Below are 18,260 nucleotides of genomic sequence, written 5' to 3' on the forward strand. Positions count from 1 at the left end.
CCAGGCCCACCATGACACAACCAACTGGTTATTGGCATACGAGCCGTTCCTTGGTTTCTAGGGCCGGAAATGGGTTTTTCGAGGAGCTTGAAAGTGGTTTCTATCATACGCCGGGAGCATTGCGATTCGACGAGAAAAAAACTGTGCCATCCCATACATTCCCCGCAGCATCAGAAGATTTGAAACGCCGTCACTCCACAGGATCCACAGAATTCAAGGCGAGACACACGCAGAGGACGACGCCAATCCGCTCCTTCAATGGAATATCCTGAGGTTGGGCCTTCTTCCCTACTTGATGGTCTCTCCGGTCGGACTACCTATAGCTACGTGAAGGATAGCCTCAAAAAAAGAACGCGTCATCAAAGCCGTGGAATCTCGTCACGAGATGAATTTCATCGATTCACTTCCTTTGACGATACAAGTGGTAAAATAGATCGAATACGGGTCGCAATAATCGATATATCCAAGGAGAATACTGTCCAGTGTCACCGACAGTTCAATTTAGGTGTCAACAGCCACACCTCGCAAGATGATGGCGCTCACGATCCTCTCGACGCTGGCACGCGAACTGTGCTAGATCCCGAAGGGTCGAGAATGGACAAGTTTCTCCGCGAGCCTACCACCACGACTTCATGTCGCACAATAGTCGTTGAAGGGCTTTCTAAGACTGCGATACGTATATTGGGCGACGTGTATGGACTAGACCCAGAGGTATTTTTGCAACACTCTGCCGGCAGACCACATTTCGATCAAGAGACACCGACATCGGATATGAATCAGACCACGACATCGTGTGTAACTCTCCAATGGAGTGCAGCAGGTCATATCGATATCAAATCCTTGATACTTGCCTTAAACTTTGGGCTTGTAAAGCCCGTATTTCCTCAAGAATTGGAGAACTTAGCAGGCCGGGCGGCTTTCATCAGTCATGGACCGGACCCGTCGGGAGTGATTATTCCCGACTCCTCGACGGCGATTCTATGTCCATTCGGAATGTCCTCCAGCAGTGGTGTGGCTGCGCTGGAGAAGAGACTGACGCTTCATTTCGTGGGAACATCACGCCTGAGGCCTTACCATAGTGAGTACAGATAGATCAGCATTACGACCCATCAGACACTCTTTGAACAGTTCTGGCTGATGTAATAAAGCAACCCTCATTCTTTGCGACCCTGCCCCAGTATGTTATGCAGACGAGGGTCGCATGCGGACATTGTTTTCAGGCTTGCCGCGCCAAAGAGCTTCTGCCCACAACGCTGCTCTTCGCCCCAACGGTGACGGAAGGGGTCTGAAGCTTCATCGGTACAGTGAAATAGATGGAACTGAGTTGTCAACTGCTGCAACCGCCTGGCGATATCTCGGGAAGGCGCTTCCTTCACCTCAGTCCAAGATCGCCCCCAAAGCTCGTATTTTATCTTGTGTTTTGCAAACTATCTGTCAAGACCATGCTGCGCTACTGAACTCACTGATTAACGAATTGAGCTCACTGCGAGCACAGCTACCGGATGAGCAGCATATACTCTCTTCGTTGAAGTATCTGCAATGGGCACTCCTTCAGCATGACGCTCTACTACACGATATGGAACGGAGCTTGTCGCAATTGCGGGTGCTGTGGAGCAATACAAGATTGCAAATGGAAGATTCGACTCGACTGCATCCCTACAAGTGTGCATGGAAAATACCGAATACGCGCAGAACAGCGACAGATGGCCTTGAGGAGCAAATTGTCGATTTGCTAGAGCGGCATTACGGCACGAGGGCTAAAAAACTCGAGATGTTTAACACTCTTGCCACCACGGTCTCAATAATCGAGAGCGAGCGACAGATTCAAGAAGCAACGTCAGTGACTAAGCTCACCGAGCTGGCCTTCGTTTTCATACCCCTATCCTTCTCGGCATCGTTGTATAGCATGCAGGTCAAAGTGAGCACGGAATCCTTCATGAAACAAAATTTTCTTTGAGCCTACTTAATAATTGTTACCTAGGAGTTGCAGAACGGCGTTTCTCTCTGGATATTTGTCACGACTGCCATTTTAATTCTGGTCCTCTCTTACACCAGTCGACTTACCCTCCGAAGTTGAATCGTTGCACGTATGAAGCACGGATATATTCAAAGTGTTAGGAGGACAGCCAAGCTACATGCCGACGATCCAATACCGGCAACCACCGCCTTCATATGGGTAGTTAAGAAGTTTGTGCTTCCAAGCTTCGTGGTCCTCTTTGTTTTAGGTGTTTACGTGGGACCAATTGTAGGAATCGTCTACTTATGGAGGTCGCACTTGTCGCATACCGCGAAGGTTGCAGCAACTACTGTGATAGTGGGCTTTTTCTTTTTCCTCTCTTTCGCTTTTCTCATATTTTTCTTCTGTTTACGAAGGAGAAAGCCAAGTAACAAGCCTCCTGGGTCTGTCCCAGGATTCAATTGACGCAGCTAAACCTTTGCTGGCAAAAGTGTGCATGTTTTCGACTTTCACAATCAGTAACTGCTTCGCAAGGATCTAAATATACCCGAGCTCCTCTTCTGTTATTTTATTCCGTAGGTATGAGGACTACGTCGTACTATAGCTAGCGACCTATCTATTATCTTCCTTCGTTAAACCCGCGTTTTGATAACTTCCATGGACATAAGAAACATACTAGGACACGAACTAGTGTACTCTCTTGCCCCTCCACCAATTTTCAATGACGACTAGCTACCCTAAATCTCATAAGACCCTGTTATTTCGGATGCTGATGCTCTAGTACATACCCTGTCGAATCAATACTGACGTCTTCGACGGATTGCCCCATCGACACTGTACTCCATGTTATGTCCTCGAATATCGAAAGATCCGCTCATTATCCACTCCGCTGCCTCGACTTCTTCCACGAGCCACATAGGGATATTCAGAACATCAGCCTTTTCTGGGCCGATGTCTCCGAAACCCATCCTCGACCCTTCAGCATCTAGACTATGTTTACTTTCCCGAAATCAGAAGTAGAACCTAGAAAACCCGTTGCGGCTTTTGCTAGCCCCGTAATCTGACTTATGCCTTCGAATGTCCATCATGACGTCCCTTGACCACTCCGATATCTCATCTTCCCTCGCCCACATCGGATACTTCTGGACACTGAAGCAATCCTCCACGAGCCTCTTCCGCTTAATCCCGTCCTCCCAAACTACACCTGGGTCATCTTCTCTGTCGGGATTCACATTCTCTTCTTGAGCATCATCCGACGCGGGTGCCATAGCTTGCCAAGGTAAATACCGCAATTTCACCATCTCCACAGCCTCGCACTTGCGCACGAGTTCTCGAAGGCCGCGGGTGATAGCATCCAGCGCACTCAGCTTTGCGTGGCAAACGTCGTGGAATGAGAGCTTAAAGGTTAGGACCTGCAGACTCGGGCAATATTGAGCAAGATAGCGTAGTGAGAGTGTCTGCTCCGCCAACCGAAGCCTATGCCACTTCTTGACGACCACGATGCTGTGACCCGGAAACCTCAAGCAGTCCTTACCGATGTTAGATGTGAGGGTTACGTGTGTCATGAAGCGGAAGCCAAAGTGGGACATCCTCATGTGGTAGCTGGGCCTATAAGCAAAGGGTTAGTATGGTCTGTCTAGCGTCGTTACTTTTAAGCTGACTTACCTATTACTCAATTTGAGATTGAAGATGACCTCGATGTTGCGGACCAGCAGCGAGTACAAGTCCGCTGCAATGAACTTGTTTGTACACATCAGTGCCGTTTGCTCCTGACCAATACCATGCCCGAACACGTGGACGGTACTCGATGGCTGCACCGTGGGCTTGGTGTGCTCAATTTTATCGGTTTCTAGGAAAGAAGATAAAGTTGCGAGGGGGTAATTGAAGCTCACGCTTGTGATAGTGCTCCACAGCAGAGTGTCGTCTTGGTCGCGGTGGACCATTGTCGGGGTTTTTTTGGAGCCGATATCGATCCAGTGTGAGAGAACTCCACACTCCTCGGCCCAATCCAAATCAAGGTCGTGGCGGCTTGGGCCGCCCCAAAGACTCTTCACGTGCAGGCAAGGCCGGAAGATGCGACGGGCCACGGGAAAGCCAAGGTATGAGTAGATAAGCTCTCGGAGTTCGAGAGGAAAGGCTTCCAAGCGGCTTGGTCGGTAGTGCTTCTTTGGTTTTGTCGTGATTGAAGACAACCCCAGAAATGGTATCAAGGGAGTGGTGTGTATAAGGTGGTGATGGATAGTAGTGGGTTAAAAGAGCCTGAAGGTTTCGTGCAGAGGCTGAGGGGTCAAGGCTATTGATATAGACAGTTTAACAATGGTGAATTGACGGACTGCAACTGCAAGAGCGAGTGCAAATTTTTCGAAGTCATGCCATTAGTCATTCATATCTCTAGAAAAGGAACTAGGAGTTGGATCGATGACCTGTCGCTATCCCTAGAGTACAGGGCTCCCTAAGAACTACCGCCGACAACGAACTCTTTGATAGATCGATCGTGGGCGAGCCTTATCGTAGCCCCCATTTTCTCTCCGTGTAGCCCCCTACGTCAAGGTCTAACTCCGGCCCGTAAGAAAATTGTTCTAAAGACTACATTCACTTGCTCAGCAGGTCTCTGAAAATATTCACGTTAACAGTGAACACAACAGTCTCCTCCACTGTACTTTTCCTCAACACCATGCTACTACTGCTAAGGCAGAGATCCCCCTGAGACTCGTAGTGGTAGTGAAGGAGTGGGCACAATGGGTTGGTGTAGTGGCTTGAAACTTTAGGACACTAACGATACATAGAGAAGGTATCCTGAAGGTCTTCCGCATCTAAGTTGTGGCAAGCAAATGGTTTGGGTAGTAGATAATTTAGCTTCTGATTGGCGATTAGCAACTCAGTGTCAAACGAGGTGTCGTTCGAGAGGCAGCCTGAGTTCTGTATTAATTATGAGAAGTCATGTGATAGGGTACTGAACGAATACATGTAGTCGAATAATATTCATACTAGCCGTGGCTAGGCTTAAAGTAGAGGGAGCTACCTACACAGAGAGAAAAGGCGGGCTACGACGAGAAAAAAGGGAGGCCACGGCTAGGCTCACCCCAGATCTTCCTGGTCCAGCTGATGCACCCCTACTCCGAGTTAATGGCCGTTACCTCCGACTAGACGTTCTTTAGAGACCGTAATCCTTCTTATGGTTCCGAATATCCATCATGACATCCATCGCCCACTCCGCTACCATATCCTCCCTCAACCACAACGGAATGAGAATCTCTTTCTTATTCTTCTTCTTATTCTCCTTCTGCTTGAATTTCAGATTCTTTTGCACAGGGACCCCCTTCAACCCATCTTCGAATCTGTAGTCATCCACATCCCGCCACTCCAGTTCCTCTCGAGACGCTACTCTCGGCTTCGGGTCCCTTGTTAAATATTGCAACTTCAACTTCTGCAATTTCTTGCACATCCGCACCAACTCTCTAAGACCAAACGTAATGGCGTAGAGTTCGCTCAACTTCGTCTTTATAATTTTGACTACAGATGGCATGAGGGTGAAACGTTTGAGCTTTGGGCAGTGCTGTGCGATGTACCGAATCGAGAGCGCTTGTTTCGCCATGTCAGTCCGTTGCCATTTCTTGAAGACGGAAGAAGGATGCGGGTATCGCTCTTCCCAGCTGCCGCCGATGCGGCTCGTGAGCGTGACATGGGTCATGAAGAGGAAGGGGAAGGAAGACAATCCCATGGGTCTGCTAGTGATGTTCTCTTTGGCGTTCCTGACGCGATATTGTTTATTAGGCCGTCTTCCCGTGCTCCAATATTGAAGAGACTCACCAATCAGACCACCACCCATCAGTGTATCCCCTGTAAATCCACTCACTACTCAGTTGGTAGTTGAAGACGACTTCGATTTTCCGGACGATAAGCGAATACACGTCCGCGGCGACGAATTTGTTTACACACAGCAACGCTCGCGATGCCTTGAATCCATCATAGCTGTAAAAGAAGCCGCCGTAGATCTGTGGGTTTGAATGATGCTGCACCTCCTCCGGGGTATCTTCCACTATGACAACATTCGGGAGTTGCAGCAGAGCATTGCCGGGACCTTCGAGTATGATGGTGGTGATTGTGCTCCATAGCAATGTGTCGTTTTGGTGTCGGTGATATATTTTCCACCCGTCCTTGGTTTCGACGACGGCCCAGTGTGATGGTATGTTGCAGTAAGTATTCCAAGCCGAGTTTAGAAACACTGGGCAGGGTCGAAAGACTCGGCGCACAACGGGAAGGCCAAGGTACGAGTATAGACGCTGGCGAATTTCGAGAGGGAGAAGTTCCAGGCGACTCCATCGATACTCTTTTGCCTTTCTAGCCATGTCTAGATTTTGGAAAATGAAAGATGGCCTGTGTTTTAGGCGATGACAGACGGTAGGAATACTACAGATCCTAATTACCCGGTGATTCGTAGAGTATAATCATATAGTCTCGAAGACTAGTAAAAACACTGAAATCTGCATGTAGGAATGATCGGAGCATAGATGTAAGAAGCAATGCGAACATGCAAGTCGGTTGACCAGAAGTCTAGCTGGCAGTTACTTCCAGCCCTGGAGGAACGCCTGGTGCATAAAACTACGCAACGTCTGGTGGAAGGACCGATGCCGTTGATGTTACCTTCCGCAAAGCAGAAAGGTACGAATCTCAGGGACCCTTGGTACTGTCCGTGAGGTCGGTAAGGTACTTTGCAAATGATGAGAGTCAATCCAATTCGCATTCACTCCCAACCTGCAATTTAGTCATTCACTAGGCTTAACGCGTCAGCCAAAGTACCTAAACCCCAATGGATGACGAGGAGCTCCATCTCCTTCATACACACCTCCCACACCTCCCACACCTACCAAACCTACCACCACCAAGCCAATCTTCCCACTCCCACAACCATGTCAAAGAAACAAACCAAATACCGTCCAAGCCGCCTCGAGCTCTTTCCTCTCGAGCTCAGAGAGCGCATCTACTCCTACCTCGGCCTCCCAATCCTCTGCCGCTTCCCAGCAACCTGCAGCTGCTCCGATTGGAATCATAACTGCGAGGATCCCTTCCACTATTACCACGATCCTGAGGACGAACGCAATACACCTTTCACCCGGAGTCTCCTCACCTCTATCAGATTCTTCAGTCCTGGTAGAGGATGGGAATCCGGTTGCGGAGGGGGGAAGGCCTGGTTCGGGCGCGTGCTAGAGACGTCAAACCACGAGCAATGCGAAGACGGGGTGGTGATGTATATGCGCGAGTATCGGACCATCGGGGCTCTGATCTGCACGAACAAGTTCATCGCTGCTGACTTGTATACTCTGTTGTTCAGGAAGGTTGAAGTGATCTTCAATTTCCAGCTCTCCAACAAGGCCGTGTTCCGTTATCATAAGGGATGGCCTCGAGGTGATAAAATCCTATGTGAAGGTGGGAAGCTGAATGGAAATTTGCCACCGGTGGGGAAGAAACAAGTGTAAGTTGTTCATCTGAAAGACAAATCCCAAATCACTAAAAATCTGAAGTGCTAATTGTTTCGCTGTGCAGGGTACCCTACCAGATGCAACTGAGCCCTTTTTCGTTCTTGGTCATGACGCAAATAACCCTCTCAGACCGCATTGGCCGCTCATTCGACGACGAAATCCCGCATTCCCGGAAGATGTCCTACAGACAGCGTCGAGAGAAGTTGGCTAAGCAAACTCTGTCCATCCGCTTAGTTGCCCAGAATTCCCCGCAGCTGAAATCTTTAACGGTGTCCTCCCATAACGAGCGCGACCAGGGAAGATTGAAAAAGAGCTTCTTCGAAGCCATTCCATTCGCTTTGCGGGAGGCAGCGCGGATGTGTGATAACCTGGAGACGGTCAACATCCGGATCCTTCAGGAGCCCTACTCTATTATGAACGGCATTGCCCGGAAGCTGAAGAGAATTTTTTTTCCATTGGGACGTAAAGAGCTTCCATTTCAAAGAGGTGCCGCGCTGGGTATTGGATGATGAGCTGGCTGAATGGGCGACCAGTGTCCTGATGGAATTTTGGCGCTATGAGGGTGAAATGACAGAGCAGCTTTTACGCCAAGAACGATTACTAACTCTTAGGCAAGGGTCTACGAATAGCGGTATCGGATTTTTGGTGCGTTCCACTCCTATAGTCTCTCCATAAAGTTTCCTTCGTAACATTGGTTGGATAGCCAGGGTCTCGATTGTCGAAGATTACGAAGGAGAAGAAGGTTCAGATTCGCCCTAGAGTAGCTGAATATACAAATGATCTTCCAAACTAGCAAATGATTCTTAGTTTGCAGGGGTATGAGTGTGACTCTAGCAAATAGTTGGCGTGGACGAGAACATGACTGTCGATCGCATGACTCCTTCCATCATACTTAGTCTGCGCTGACCACTAGATCGCGTTATCTCGACATCGAGTCCCACACCCGACCTCTTGACTAAGACCGAGAATCGGTGGTGGCGGAAATGGTTAGGATGTCTTCGAGGACCTTCCTAGGGTCAATTTCGGCGTCCGCTTCGAGGAAGTCACGGGCAATTTGCTCCTAATCAGGTAGTCAGTAATCAACGTATTGAAAATGGCGGGGAAGTATGAGCTTTACCGCATCTTCAAGCTCCACCAATTCCGCGTTAGGCATTACAGCACAAGCAGCAACGAGATCTTCTCCTTTCGCTGCCAGAAGAATGAGCTCCTCGGCGCGCCTAACTACATCTTGCGGAACTCCGTTCATTGCGGCACAGCTAGTCAGTGGTTAGTACCTGCTGGTGTCTGGAAGGGAAAAAAGTGTACCATGTCCCAAAACTCGAAGTACTACGCCCTTCGCGAAAGCTGTAGGTGTTAGCAACAAGAAGTGGATCACGGAATCATTTCTCACTTGTACAAGTATGTTATCTGATCGTCTACCTCGGACGCAGTTGTATCGACTCGTACTTCCATGTGACCAAATGCTAAGGACGGACGAGGCTTCAAGAAGCCGTTCTCGAAGATTTCTAGAAAGGAAACATGAGAGAGTAGCTGAAATATCATGAGATATCTTACCGTGGAAATGCGTCGCTCCGAGAACTTTTGGACTTTCTTTACCGAGATTGAGCAGATACTCGAGTACTCCGCAAGCAATGCCCGCACCGTCTGCGACTCCTCAGTATCAAGTCATCAAAGATAAATGACAAGAGCATACCACTTGATTCCGTGCCCTTTCCAAACTCATCAATGATAAGCAGACTGCGTCGAGTAGCCAAGCTCAGGGCAAGCGATATCTGCTGAAGATCGATCATAAAGGCGCTTTGGATCTAGATATTCTCAGTAGGTGGCCACACTCAGTTGAGTATAAGACTCACCCTGGAAACAGTCTCACGAGTCGATACTCGAGTGAGGATCTTATCCGTAAGCCCAATCCTGGCACTTTCCGCAGGCACAAAGCTAATGCTGTCAGAATCGCTCTCCACGCAGAGAATTGGGCGCCTACCTTCCAATGTGCGCCATGAAGACGATCAACGCCACTTGCTTCAAGTAAACACTTTTGCCAGAGAAATTCGGTCCCGTGAGAATCAGTAGACTTGCGCCATCGCTTCTGATTGCAGATGGCCGACCTGAAGACCTCTGCGGCGCGTGCGAGCTACGATCTACAGTCGATTCGAGGCCGTCTTGTTCCATCGCATCGTCTCCGTGGCCACCAACGAGGTCTGTGTCGTTTGAAACGAAAGCCGGTACCGTAAGCTCTTGCAGAATATGGCGTCCACCTTTTATCTTGACCACGTTGTCTTTTGTCAGCTTAGGCTTCGCTAGTCTGTACATCTTCGCACCTTGAGCCAGCGCCAGGAGACTGTCCAATTCGCCGCAGATATCCGAGGCCACGGTAAGTAGCTCTTCGTACTCGAGAACAAATTGCGCAAGATCATGACTGATTTCAATCTCCCTGTCTGAGATGATACCGTGTAGGTCGCCGAAATGATCATCCATTTCCCGCATTTCATTGTTTTTGAAGTAAACCTGCTCTTCTGTTGAAAACATCTGCTCCCATGGATTCTCGATCCCGCCTTGGTATACGCCTCCGCCAGTAGCATGATTCCGTGGAACCGTAGCAAGGAAGCCAATCTGCGGAAAATAGATGACATTGAGGGTTTCATGCAGCTCGGCTGGAATGCTTTCTGATAGTTTGCGAGCTACTTGGCTGAGTAGGGCATCAAGACCGTCAAATGTACGTTTCATTTGGTCAAGCTCTTCGTCTATGCCAGGCATAATGACAGTCCGGAGCTCTTCTGTCGATCTCTCAAAGTCGACCACTTCGCTTATTTTTCTTCCAACTTGGCTGAAATGATATGTATCGACTTTCTCAAAAATCCTTGCCCGAATGGCAAGCCTTTCTCCGCCCGTCACGTCTTGGAAAGTGTCCCTGATCTTCATGGCGTGGTACACAAACTGTTTTGGGTCAGAAGAGTAGGAAAAAGAAGCCATAACTCGGTCTTACTAGTCGAATGCCTGCCCAGATGCTCTTTGCAATGCCTCCTCCCTTAGTAAGACCTCCACCGACCCCCTTGCGCAAGTTGATCATGATCACTCGGATGTTCTTTATAGACTGTAATGATTTCACAAGCATCTCTAAAGGCTCAGAATTTTCTGGGCGAACGAAAATGCTGATAGTTTCGAGGCGCTCATTGATGACATCAACATTAAGGCTGGGACGGAGAAAATACTGTCGGAGGAGGTATTTGCCTTGCGGTGTTCGGGCGAGATGGTGGAACAGTCCATACACAGAAAGCCCCTCCTTCGAGCCAGATGATCCTTTCGTTGGGCCTTGGTTATGGGTGTGCGGATGTGATTCCGATTGCAAGATCTGCAAAGACTGCAAAGTATCGGCATTGATGAACCTGGAAACCGGTGAGTGGTGGCCCCAGTGTCTAGGTAGATACGGACGTACATAGTATCCCGCAACGTGAACATCTCAAGTGTAGAGATCCGGAATACGAGGTGAGCAGCCTCGTCACCGGGTAGGAATCCAGCTGCTCGTCTTCTCTGAAGGTAAGATATTAAGGCTCCGGCACAGCCGACCTAGAGACGTAAGAGATGTATTTCTGTAACTGAGGGAAGCACCTACAGTCAGGCGACTCTCCACATCAATCCACCCAGACAGCCTCAGGAGCTGCTCATGACGTCCGATGAACCCTCCTCCGTCGTCAGCGCCCTCTGCCACCATCACGTCTCCTGGAACAACGAATGTGACTTGCGGTCCGTCGTCATCGCCGAGCTTGAGATTCACGAGCTTGTTCTTCGCTGCGTCATAGCCGAACTCGGAGGATGGACGGACTTCGAGCAGGTATGGGAGGCGAAATGGATCGCCTGGCCTGTGTCAGTCTGGGAAAATCTGTAGCTGAAGGTGGTACGAATGCTTACTTGACCCATCAATGGAGGTAGAGCGTCTAGCTTCAGGGTCCAATCGATTTATGACAGCATCATCAGCTCTAGCAGATACTAGGACTACCGTAGGTTCGATGAAAGACTTCACTAGTGAGTAGTTAGCAGCATATATCAAAAAGTCTAGGCAATCCTACAAGCATCGACCACGTCAACACCTCCGAGCTTAACATCTTCCATGAAGCACAGCTTCTCATCTCTTGCAACATAGTAGCAGCATCCCACTGTCCCTCTTTCTCTGAGATCCACCGCCATGACGATCTCGTTGAGAGCATCGGCGTCGTGCAGATTATTGTCGACATCTTCGTGAGCACCCTCGGACTGCTGGTCTTCCAAGGCAGACTCGGCAATTGATTCTGGCTGGGTACTACGATGCGGCGTCTGGATCTGAACTCGTCGCTGGACAGGCCTTGCTGAGGATGCTGATTTTGATAGATTGACGGACGACCTAGAGCCTGACCTGTATCGACCGTGCTCTCGCTGTGACGATGACTGGGACTGGTCGGCTTTTCGTTTGTCTTTCGGAATCCTGAATGCCATCTCCGCATGGGGGGAGGAAAGGCTATTGAGATCGCGGAGTGATGTTTGGATGGGAAGGTTGACGTTGAAAAAGAGTTGGAAATCGGAGACGCCGAGGCTGTACGGCGCGTGGCCATTTAGCAAGCTGAACAGAAATGCACCGCCTTATTAGATGTATGAAACAGATTCTTGTCTCATCATTCATTAGTAGTATGTTTGATCATTACGTAGACTTATGCACAGCCCTTATATACACCTCTTGAGCGGAGAGGACTCGTCATGTGACATCTGAAACCTTACGCCAGCAATGCAGCTTGAGTACGAAATAATGACACAAACCAATCCCACATGTTTTACAAGGTATCTTAAAAGACTGGAGAAAACAACCTATGGCTGGAGGATAACTTTTGACAGCCTCGCGATGTGACTGGCCTCACGATGTGGCTGCCCGCACTTCTAATCCAGCACCATCGTCCTGTATGGTAACCTTCGCAACATCACCGCCTTTGACCTCACCACGGATGATCTTGTCTGCAAGCCCGTTTCCAATTTGCTTCGCGATCAGGCGATTCAGGGGACGAGCACCGAACCTGGGGTCATATCCTCGGTCGCAAAGCCATTGCTTAACATCATCAGAGACGTCTAGCTTGATACGACGGTCATCCAGCCGCTGCTGCAACTCTTTCAATCGAATGTCTACGATGTCACGAAGAGCTGCACGAGAAAGCCGTCTGAACAAAATGAACTCGTCGATACGATTGAGAAATTCGGGGGGATATGAGGAAGCTACAACGTCCATCACAGCTTCCTTGGTCTTTGGAGAAATCTGGTCATCGTCTTCGGGAGTCTTCGATCTGTGAAGCATGTCTTCGCCAACGATAATATCGGCACCTAGATTCGAGGTCAAGACGATGATCGTGTTTCGGAAATCGATCTTGTGGCCTTGAGAGTCGGTCAAAAAGCCCTCGTCCAGGACTTGGAGAAGGAGTGCTGAGATGTCGCGATGAGCTTTTTCGAACTCATCAAATAGCAACACTGCGTAAGGCTTCCTTCTAACGGCTTCCGTGAGTTGGCCTGCGTCGTCATATCCAACATAGCCTGCAGGACTGCCTATGAGCCTGCTTATCGTGTGTTTTTCCTGGAACTCGCTCATATCAAATCGGATGACGGCTGTTTCCGTGGAGAAGAGGAAGTTTGCCATCTTCTTGCAAAGTTCGGTCTTACCAACACCAGTTGGTCCCAAAAACATAAAGCTAGCGAGAGGGCGGTTGTCTCCACTTAGGCCTGCTCGCTGCATGCGAACAGCATTGGCGACCGCTGTCAATGCTTCGTCTTGACCGCGAACGTGCTGCCGAAGAGACTCTTCCATGTGGATCAGCTTTTCGACCTCGCCTGCCATGAGCTTTGTAACCGGGATGCCAGTCGTTCGGCTCACAACACCAGCGATATCATCCGCAGTGACCGAGTCGTGTATGAGTGTGTCGGATGATTTTCCACCAGCGGCGTCCTCGCTTTGCAGCTTGCGTTCGAGTTCCGGAATCTGCGAATATCTCAGCTCGCCGGCTCGGGCAAAATTTCCTTCTCGCTGGGCTTTCTCAAGCTCAAGCTTCGCCTTCTCCAAATTCTCTTGCGCATTTTTGATCTCTCCAATCTCAGCTCGTTCCTTTTCCCATTTGTCCATCAAGGTTTTGACCTCCTCTTGCTTAATTTTGAGGGTGCTCTCCAACTTTTCCCGCCGCTCTACGCTGGCTATGTCTGTCTCTTTGCGCAGCGACTCTAGCTCGATTTGAATGGTCATAATCTGACGATCAAGCTCCTGGATTGCATCTGGTTTGCTCTCTTGCTGCAAACGGAGTGCACTAGCGGCTTCGTCGACCAGATCGATAGCTTTGTCTGGAAGGAAGCGATCGGTTATGTAGCGATTACTGTACGTTGCAGCAGCGACAAGAGCCCCATCAGTGATTCGCACACCGTGGTGAACTTCGTACCGCTCCTTGATGCCTCGAAGAATCGATATCGTATCCGGAACACTTGGTTCGCCCACTATGACGGGCTGAAATCTTCTCGCAAGCGCCACATCTTTCTCAATCATCCTATATTCGTTGAGCGTAGTAGCACCGCAGCATTGCAGCTCTCCGCGGGATAGCGCAGGCTTCAGGAGATTGCTGGCATCAATGCTGCCCTCCGCTTTGCCTAGGCCCAGCAGAATATGTAGCTCGTCAACGAAGAGTATAACACCACCTTTCGCATCTTCCACTTCCTTCAACACTTTCTTGAGCCTCTCCTCAAAGTCTCCTCGGAACTTGGCTCCAGCGATGAGTTGGCCCAAGTCGAGCGAAATGACTCGCTTCTCCTTTATAGACTCTGGCACATCTCCCTGCACTATTCGTTGCGCGAGGCCCTCCAGAATAGCTGTTTTCCCCGTGCCCGCAGCTCCAATCAGAACTGGGTTGTTTTTTGTCCTTCGCGATAGGATCTGTATTGTGCGGTGTATCTCGGCGGCTCTTCCGATAACGGGATCTAGCTTTCCATCCCTTGCGCGTGCTGTGAGGTCGACGCCATACTCTTCTAAAGCAGATTTCTCCGGCTCGCCCCCCATGTCCATTCGATGGGTACCACCTGGGGGTTGCGGTCGACCCCTGGCATAGAACCGCGCGGCTGTTGTTGGTAACAGAGCATTGTTCAGAAAGTTCGGACTGACCGAGATGGGATGGGTGTATAGGGAGGAGGCGCGGATAGCTTGTAATCGAGAAGTCCTAGGGATAGCTGAAAGCCGTCTTGCGGCAACTTGCGCTCTGCGGGATAACATGGTTATGACTTCAGATTAGCAGAGGCGAGAGGGAAGTCACAAAAGCTGGCGCTTTGGCGAGAGGACCATGACTTTATAGCCTTCAATGAGCAACATGACGTATACACGCCTCCAGTCATTCGATGGCTCGAGTCTTTTCGAGGATGTTCTATTTAGTTTACCAGGGTAAATTACAGCGCTAGGCTCGTGGCGGGCAAAGAATACGGGAGCGGGGCCGCTTTGACAGTTTTTCCGTCGGGCGTCGTTCGTGTCCAATTTCAGAACCAGGCTCAATATTTTCAATCCCTCCTCCCTCCTCCACCACTCCCAATCCCCATTTCAGAGGCCTTTCGTATATCCAAACCGTCAAGATGGGCTTCACCGACTTCATCTCTGACGCGGGCCTCACCTGTAAGGCCCCTCGCAAGAGTGCTCTGCCCGCCGAACAGTATGACTGATTTGTCTCCAAGTGCTCAACAACTGGGTGAAGACCCGCAGTTACATCGTTGGGTAAGCGCATACCCTTGATCTCATAGCTTCATATGCCTCAAGTCCCGAGTCCCTATTCCCTCCGGCACCTCCTGATGAAAAACATTGGTCCGTGTTTAAGAGGCGGCTTAAGACCCCGCCACATGACTACAAAACCAGCACTTTGTGCACCTCTGATCTTTACTACTGCCACTAAACTTCATGCTACTCTCAAAAGCTTCACGAGGATCGCTATTGACAACAGAGTAGCTACGCGCCTACCCAGGCCGATGTCAAAGTCTTCCAGGCTTTCGAAAAGACCCCCGCGGCCGAGAAGTACCCGTACGCCGCCCGCTGGTACAACCACATCGCCACCTTCGAGTCCGAGTTCTCCTCCCTACCTGGCGACCCATCCAAGGTCGCTACCGCGTACGGCCCTGAGGTCTCTGAACTCCCCATCAACCCTGCCAAGGCCCCGGCCGCAGCGGAGGAGGACGATGATGTCGATCTCTTCGGTAGCGACGATGAGGAGGAGGACGCCGAGGCTATAAGGATAAGAGAGGAACGCTTGGCGGAGTATAAGAAGAAGAAGGAGGGCAAGACGAAGCCCGCTGCCAAGTCTATCGTCACATTGGACGTCAAGCCATGGGGTGAGTCAACGAGGTCTCTACGAGGTCACTCCGTATACTAATATAGTCGCAGACGATGAGACCGATATGAAGGAGCTAGAGGCGCAAGTCCGAGCAATTGAGCAGGATGGTCTCGTATGGGGTGGCTCGAAGCTCGTTCCTGTTGGCTTCGGTATCAAGAAGCTGCAGATCAACTTGGTCATCGAGGACGAGAAGGTCAGCACAAACGATCTGCAAGAGAAGATCGAGGAGTTCGAGGACTATGTCCAGTCCACCGACATCGTAAGTCGCCTTTACCGAACATTTATCTTGATCTATTCTAATTCGTATTCTAGGCTGCCATGCAAAAATTGTAGATCCTCTGGTCTGCTTTCTTCTCAACTATACGCCCTTTTTGCTAGTCATGTTGCACCCTCGCGGTCTCTGGCCGGCGTGTTCTTGCGTGGCTCAAGAGGCTATCAGGCATGGTTAATGTTTTGACGATCATGAGCATTGGCACGATGAAATAGATATAAAATGAACTTCTTTTGGGAACCCATTGCTTTCAACATACCACCTTTGACTTGACCTCTTGATCTATATGCCATCAATCATCTACTAAATATCCGTTCTAAGATGCCTTGACCTGCGACAAAGAAAACATCCCGCCATTACGTAAGTGTTTAGCTTGTGTGGATTCACTCACCACCTCGACCTCTCACGACATTCCTTTACGCGAAGATTTGGTGTATCCGGCTTTTCCGCCGTCTTCGCAGACAAACATGCCACTACAGTCTGTTGCAAACCGATCTAGTTTACTTCCTCTTCCGAATATACGAAGATATGCAGGAGAACCTCGTTATCGGAGCACCCCTCCATGGTCTGATCAACTCAGCTACGGCCGCTTCAAAGACCACCACTGACTTTCAATCCTTTTGTCAGGCACTTACATGAAATAGCGTTCTCTCTTGTTGATCTGTTTTCCAACAAGCAGCACGATGAAGCCTCCCATGATCAGCCCTCCTCTTCTCAACTCATCTAATCCGTGGTGTACCAGCCTCGAGCAGCTCCGCGAGCTCTACGACTGCCCGTACACAGGCGCCGTCACAACGAGAACCTCACTCCTCAATGGCTTTCCAAACGATCCCGCAGTTCACCAATACACATTCTATAATCCTAGCACCCACGCGGCAGCCGCCGACCCCTCCGCCTCCACTTCAGACAAGACCGGCAGCCTCAATACCCTCGGATACAGTCCTCTCCCGCTAGCCACATACCTCGATTTCATAAAACAGATTGCTGCAAGCACCAGCTCCTCCACCTCCCCTCCTAAATCCAAACCCTTCATAATCTCCGTCACCGGCAGCTCCACCGAAGTCTGCGAGTGCTACCGCCTCATCAGCGCCCACCAACGCCTTGTGCACACCCCGCTCGCCATGGAGATCAACCTCTCCTGCCCCAACATCCCCGACAAGCCTCCGCCAGCCTACCACTCGCACCGCCTCGTCGAGTACCTCACAGCGCTGAAAACCGAAGTCGCGGCGCAGCAATCGCAAGGCGCACATACCCACGTCCCTATTGGGATCAAGACACCACCGTACACCTACGCAGACCAATTCAAACACCTGATATCCGCGCTGTCCGACGCTGCCGGCGCTGCTCCGGTCAATCAGCCTTGTCCGATTAGCTTCATAACGGCGACGAATACGCTTGGCTCCTCGCTACTGCTTACCCCGACGCTGGAGGCTCCTTCTTCGCCTATCTCTGTGACTCCGGGTTCTCCGACGGGGCTGCCGAGGCAGGTGTACCATCATACCCTGGCCTCGTCGACGGGGACTGGTATTGGTGGGCTTGCTGGCGCGCCGTTGCATCCACTGGCGCTGGGGAATGTGTATACGATCAAGGGGCTGCTGTTTCAGCATCCGGAGTTGGAGGGGATACAGATAATAGGGATGGGCGGAGTGGAGGACTCGGAGGGGTATAAGAGGATGAGGGCGGTTGGGGCGAGTGCGGTGGGAGTAGGGACGGCGCTGGGAAGGAAGGGTGTTGGGGTATTTGCGGAAATATCAGGGAAGAAGGAAGGATAGTCGATTCGACATGGAGTGTGTAAGAGGAATCGCAATCCAATTCTGTCATTCTCAATCGTACCTATATTTCATTTCAAGTCATTACCACACTGTCGTAATCTCCGCAATGGCGAACAAGGGAGATTCAAATTTGCAGACTAACGCGCTACTTGCTCTCCTTTCACCCTTCTCCTTTCAGCTCACATCCACTTTTCTATTCCTCAATATCATCAAACGAGCGCACGGTGCCCAAAAGCACCCCAAATCAACCGAAACTACCCACCCCGTCGCCTCGTCACCCCTCATGATTCCACATCACACACACCACTCTAGCAGTGCCAAGACCACGACTTCACCTTCCCCCCACTACTATACCCAATGCAACTCCCCGCCTTCGCGCTCGTCGCGTCATTAGAGCACGAACTGTCGCTGTAGTACGTGACTGCG

At 50.3% G+C, this 18,260-nt stretch overlaps 9 protein-coding genes across 9 annotated transcripts; 5 read left to right on the forward strand and 4 right to left on the reverse strand.

Annotated features, from left to right (window-relative positions):
* Positions 1–594: 594 nt before the first annotated feature.
* BDZ99DRAFT_575091 (uncharacterized protein) lies at positions 595–2,318 on the forward strand (the record flags this gene model as incomplete). The annotated part of the gene is made up of 3 exons (XM_033728431.1): positions 595–1,078; positions 1,149–1,918; positions 1,982–2,318. The coding sequence occupies 3 exons, from the start codon at positions 595–597 to the stop codon at positions 2,075–2,077; spliced, it is 1,350 nt and encodes a 449-aa protein (XP_033571862.1). The 3' UTR covers positions 2,078–2,318.
* A 649-nt stretch (positions 2,319–2,967) lies between these two features.
* BDZ99DRAFT_543820 (uncharacterized protein) lies at positions 2,968–4,242 on the reverse strand (the record flags this gene model as incomplete). The annotated part of the gene is made up of 2 exons (XM_033726798.1): positions 3,623–4,242; positions 2,968–3,565 (listed from the first exon to the last, which is right to left on the reverse strand). Exons 1-2 carry the CDS (start codon positions 3,898–3,900, stop codon positions 2,968–2,970), a joined length of 876 nt encoding a protein of 291 aa, XP_033571863.1. The 5' UTR covers positions 3,901–4,242.
* Positions 4,243–4,927: 685 nt separating this feature from the next.
* Positions 4,928–6,306, reverse strand: BDZ99DRAFT_502328 (uncharacterized protein; the record flags this gene model as incomplete). The annotated part of the gene is made up of 2 exons (XM_033723884.1): positions 4,928–5,709; positions 5,768–6,306. 2 exons carry the CDS (start codon positions 6,304–6,306, stop codon positions 5,112–5,114), a joined length of 1,137 nt encoding a protein of 378 aa, XP_033571864.1. The 3' UTR covers positions 4,928–5,111.
* Positions 6,307–6,867: 561 nt separating this feature from the next.
* On the forward strand, positions 6,868–8,284 carry BDZ99DRAFT_543826 (uncharacterized protein; the record flags this gene model as incomplete). The annotated part of the gene is made up of 2 exons (XM_033726799.1): positions 6,868–7,430; positions 7,502–8,284. 2 exons carry the CDS (start codon positions 6,868–6,870, stop codon positions 7,944–7,946), a joined length of 1,008 nt encoding a protein of 335 aa, XP_033571865.1. The 3' UTR covers positions 7,947–8,284.
* Positions 8,132–11,640, reverse strand: BDZ99DRAFT_425101 (uncharacterized protein). Its single transcript, XM_033717079.1, has 13 exons — positions 11,502–11,640; positions 11,344–11,454; positions 11,048–11,289; positions 10,871–11,001; positions 10,421–10,820; positions 9,419–10,371; positions 9,291–9,372; positions 9,131–9,242; positions 8,992–9,081; positions 8,828–8,942; positions 8,743–8,781; positions 8,555–8,693; positions 8,132–8,497 (listed from the first exon to the last, which is right to left on the reverse strand). The coding sequence occupies exons 1-13, from the start codon at positions 11,617–11,619 to the stop codon at positions 8,393–8,395; spliced, it is 2,637 nt and encodes an 878-aa protein (XP_033571866.1). The 5' UTR covers positions 11,620–11,640; the 3' UTR covers positions 8,132–8,392.
* A 543-nt stretch (positions 11,641–12,183) lies between these two features.
* Positions 12,184–14,728, reverse strand: BDZ99DRAFT_467135 (ATP-dependent Clp protease-like protein). The gene has a single exon (XM_033720952.1). It carries the CDS (start codon positions 14,690–14,692, stop codon positions 12,317–12,319), a length of 2,376 nt encoding a protein of 791 aa, XP_033571867.1. The 5' UTR covers positions 14,693–14,728; the 3' UTR covers positions 12,184–12,316.
* Positions 14,729–15,006: 278 nt separating this feature from the next.
* On the forward strand, positions 15,007–16,269 carry BDZ99DRAFT_467136 (elongation factor 1-beta). The gene is made up of 5 exons (XM_033720953.1): positions 15,007–15,082; positions 15,142–15,181; positions 15,410–15,789; positions 15,842–16,050; positions 16,104–16,269. The coding sequence occupies exons 1-5, from the start codon at positions 15,043–15,045 to the stop codon at positions 16,122–16,124; spliced, it is 690 nt and encodes a 229-aa protein (XP_033571868.1). The 5' UTR covers positions 15,007–15,042; the 3' UTR covers positions 16,125–16,269.
* Positions 16,270–16,280: 11 nt separating this feature from the next.
* BDZ99DRAFT_145268 (FMN-linked oxidoreductase) lies at positions 16,281–18,000 on the forward strand. The gene has a single exon (XM_033712732.1). The coding sequence runs from the start codon at positions 16,746–16,748 to the stop codon at positions 17,832–17,834; it is 1,089 nt and encodes a 362-aa protein (XP_033571869.1). The 5' UTR covers positions 16,281–16,745; the 3' UTR covers positions 17,835–18,000.
* BDZ99DRAFT_467139 (uncharacterized protein) lies at positions 17,936–18,245 on the forward strand. The gene has a single exon (XM_033720954.1). It carries the CDS (start codon positions 17,941–17,943, stop codon positions 18,226–18,228), a length of 288 nt encoding a protein of 95 aa, XP_033571870.1. The 5' UTR covers positions 17,936–17,940; the 3' UTR covers positions 18,229–18,245.
* The last annotated feature ends 15 nt before the right edge of the window (positions 18,246–18,260 follow it).

Source organism: Mytilinidion resinicola (assembly GCF_010093595.1).
Source record: "Mytilinidion resinicola strain CBS 304.34 unplaced genomic scaffold BDZ99scaffold_20, whole genome shotgun sequence".
Classification (NCBI taxonomy): domain Eukaryota; kingdom Fungi; phylum Ascomycota; class Dothideomycetes; order Mytilinidiales; family Mytilinidiaceae; genus Mytilinidion; species Mytilinidion resinicola.

Coding starts and splice junctions, on each gene's coding strand:
- BDZ99DRAFT_425101 (XM_033717079.1), bottom strand. CDS start 11,619: ATGGCGGTGGATCTCAGAGAAAGAGGGACAGTGGGATGCTGCTACTAT. Junction 11,290..11,343: donor TACCTCCATTGATGGGTCAA/GTAAGCATTCGT, acceptor GACACAGGCCAG/GCGATCCATTTCGCCTCCCA. Junction 9,243..9,290: donor CTCGTGAGACTGTTTCCAGG/GTGAGTCTTATA, acceptor GAGAATATCTAG/ATCCAAAGCGCCTTTATGAT.
- BDZ99DRAFT_467135 (XM_033720952.1), bottom strand. CDS start 14,692: ATGTTATCCCGCAGAGCGCAAGTTGCCGCAAGACGGCTTTCAGCTATC.
- BDZ99DRAFT_467136 (XM_033720953.1), top strand. CDS start 15,043: ATGGGCTTCACCGACTTCATCTCTGACGCGGGCCTCACCT. Junction 15,790..15,841: donor ATTGGACGTCAAGCCATGGG/GTGAGTCAACGA, acceptor ATATAGTCGCAG/ACGATGAGACCGATATGAAG. Junction 16,051..16,103: donor ATGTCCAGTCCACCGACATC/GTAAGTCGCCTT, acceptor TTCGTATTCTAG/GCTGCCATGCAAAAATTGTA.
- BDZ99DRAFT_145268 (XM_033712732.1), top strand. CDS start 16,746: ATGAAGCCTCCCATGATCAGCCCTCCTCTTCTCAACTCATCTAATCCG.
- BDZ99DRAFT_467139 (XM_033720954.1), top strand. CDS start 17,941: ATGGCGAACAAGGGAGATTCAAATTTGCAGACTAACGCGCTACTTGCT.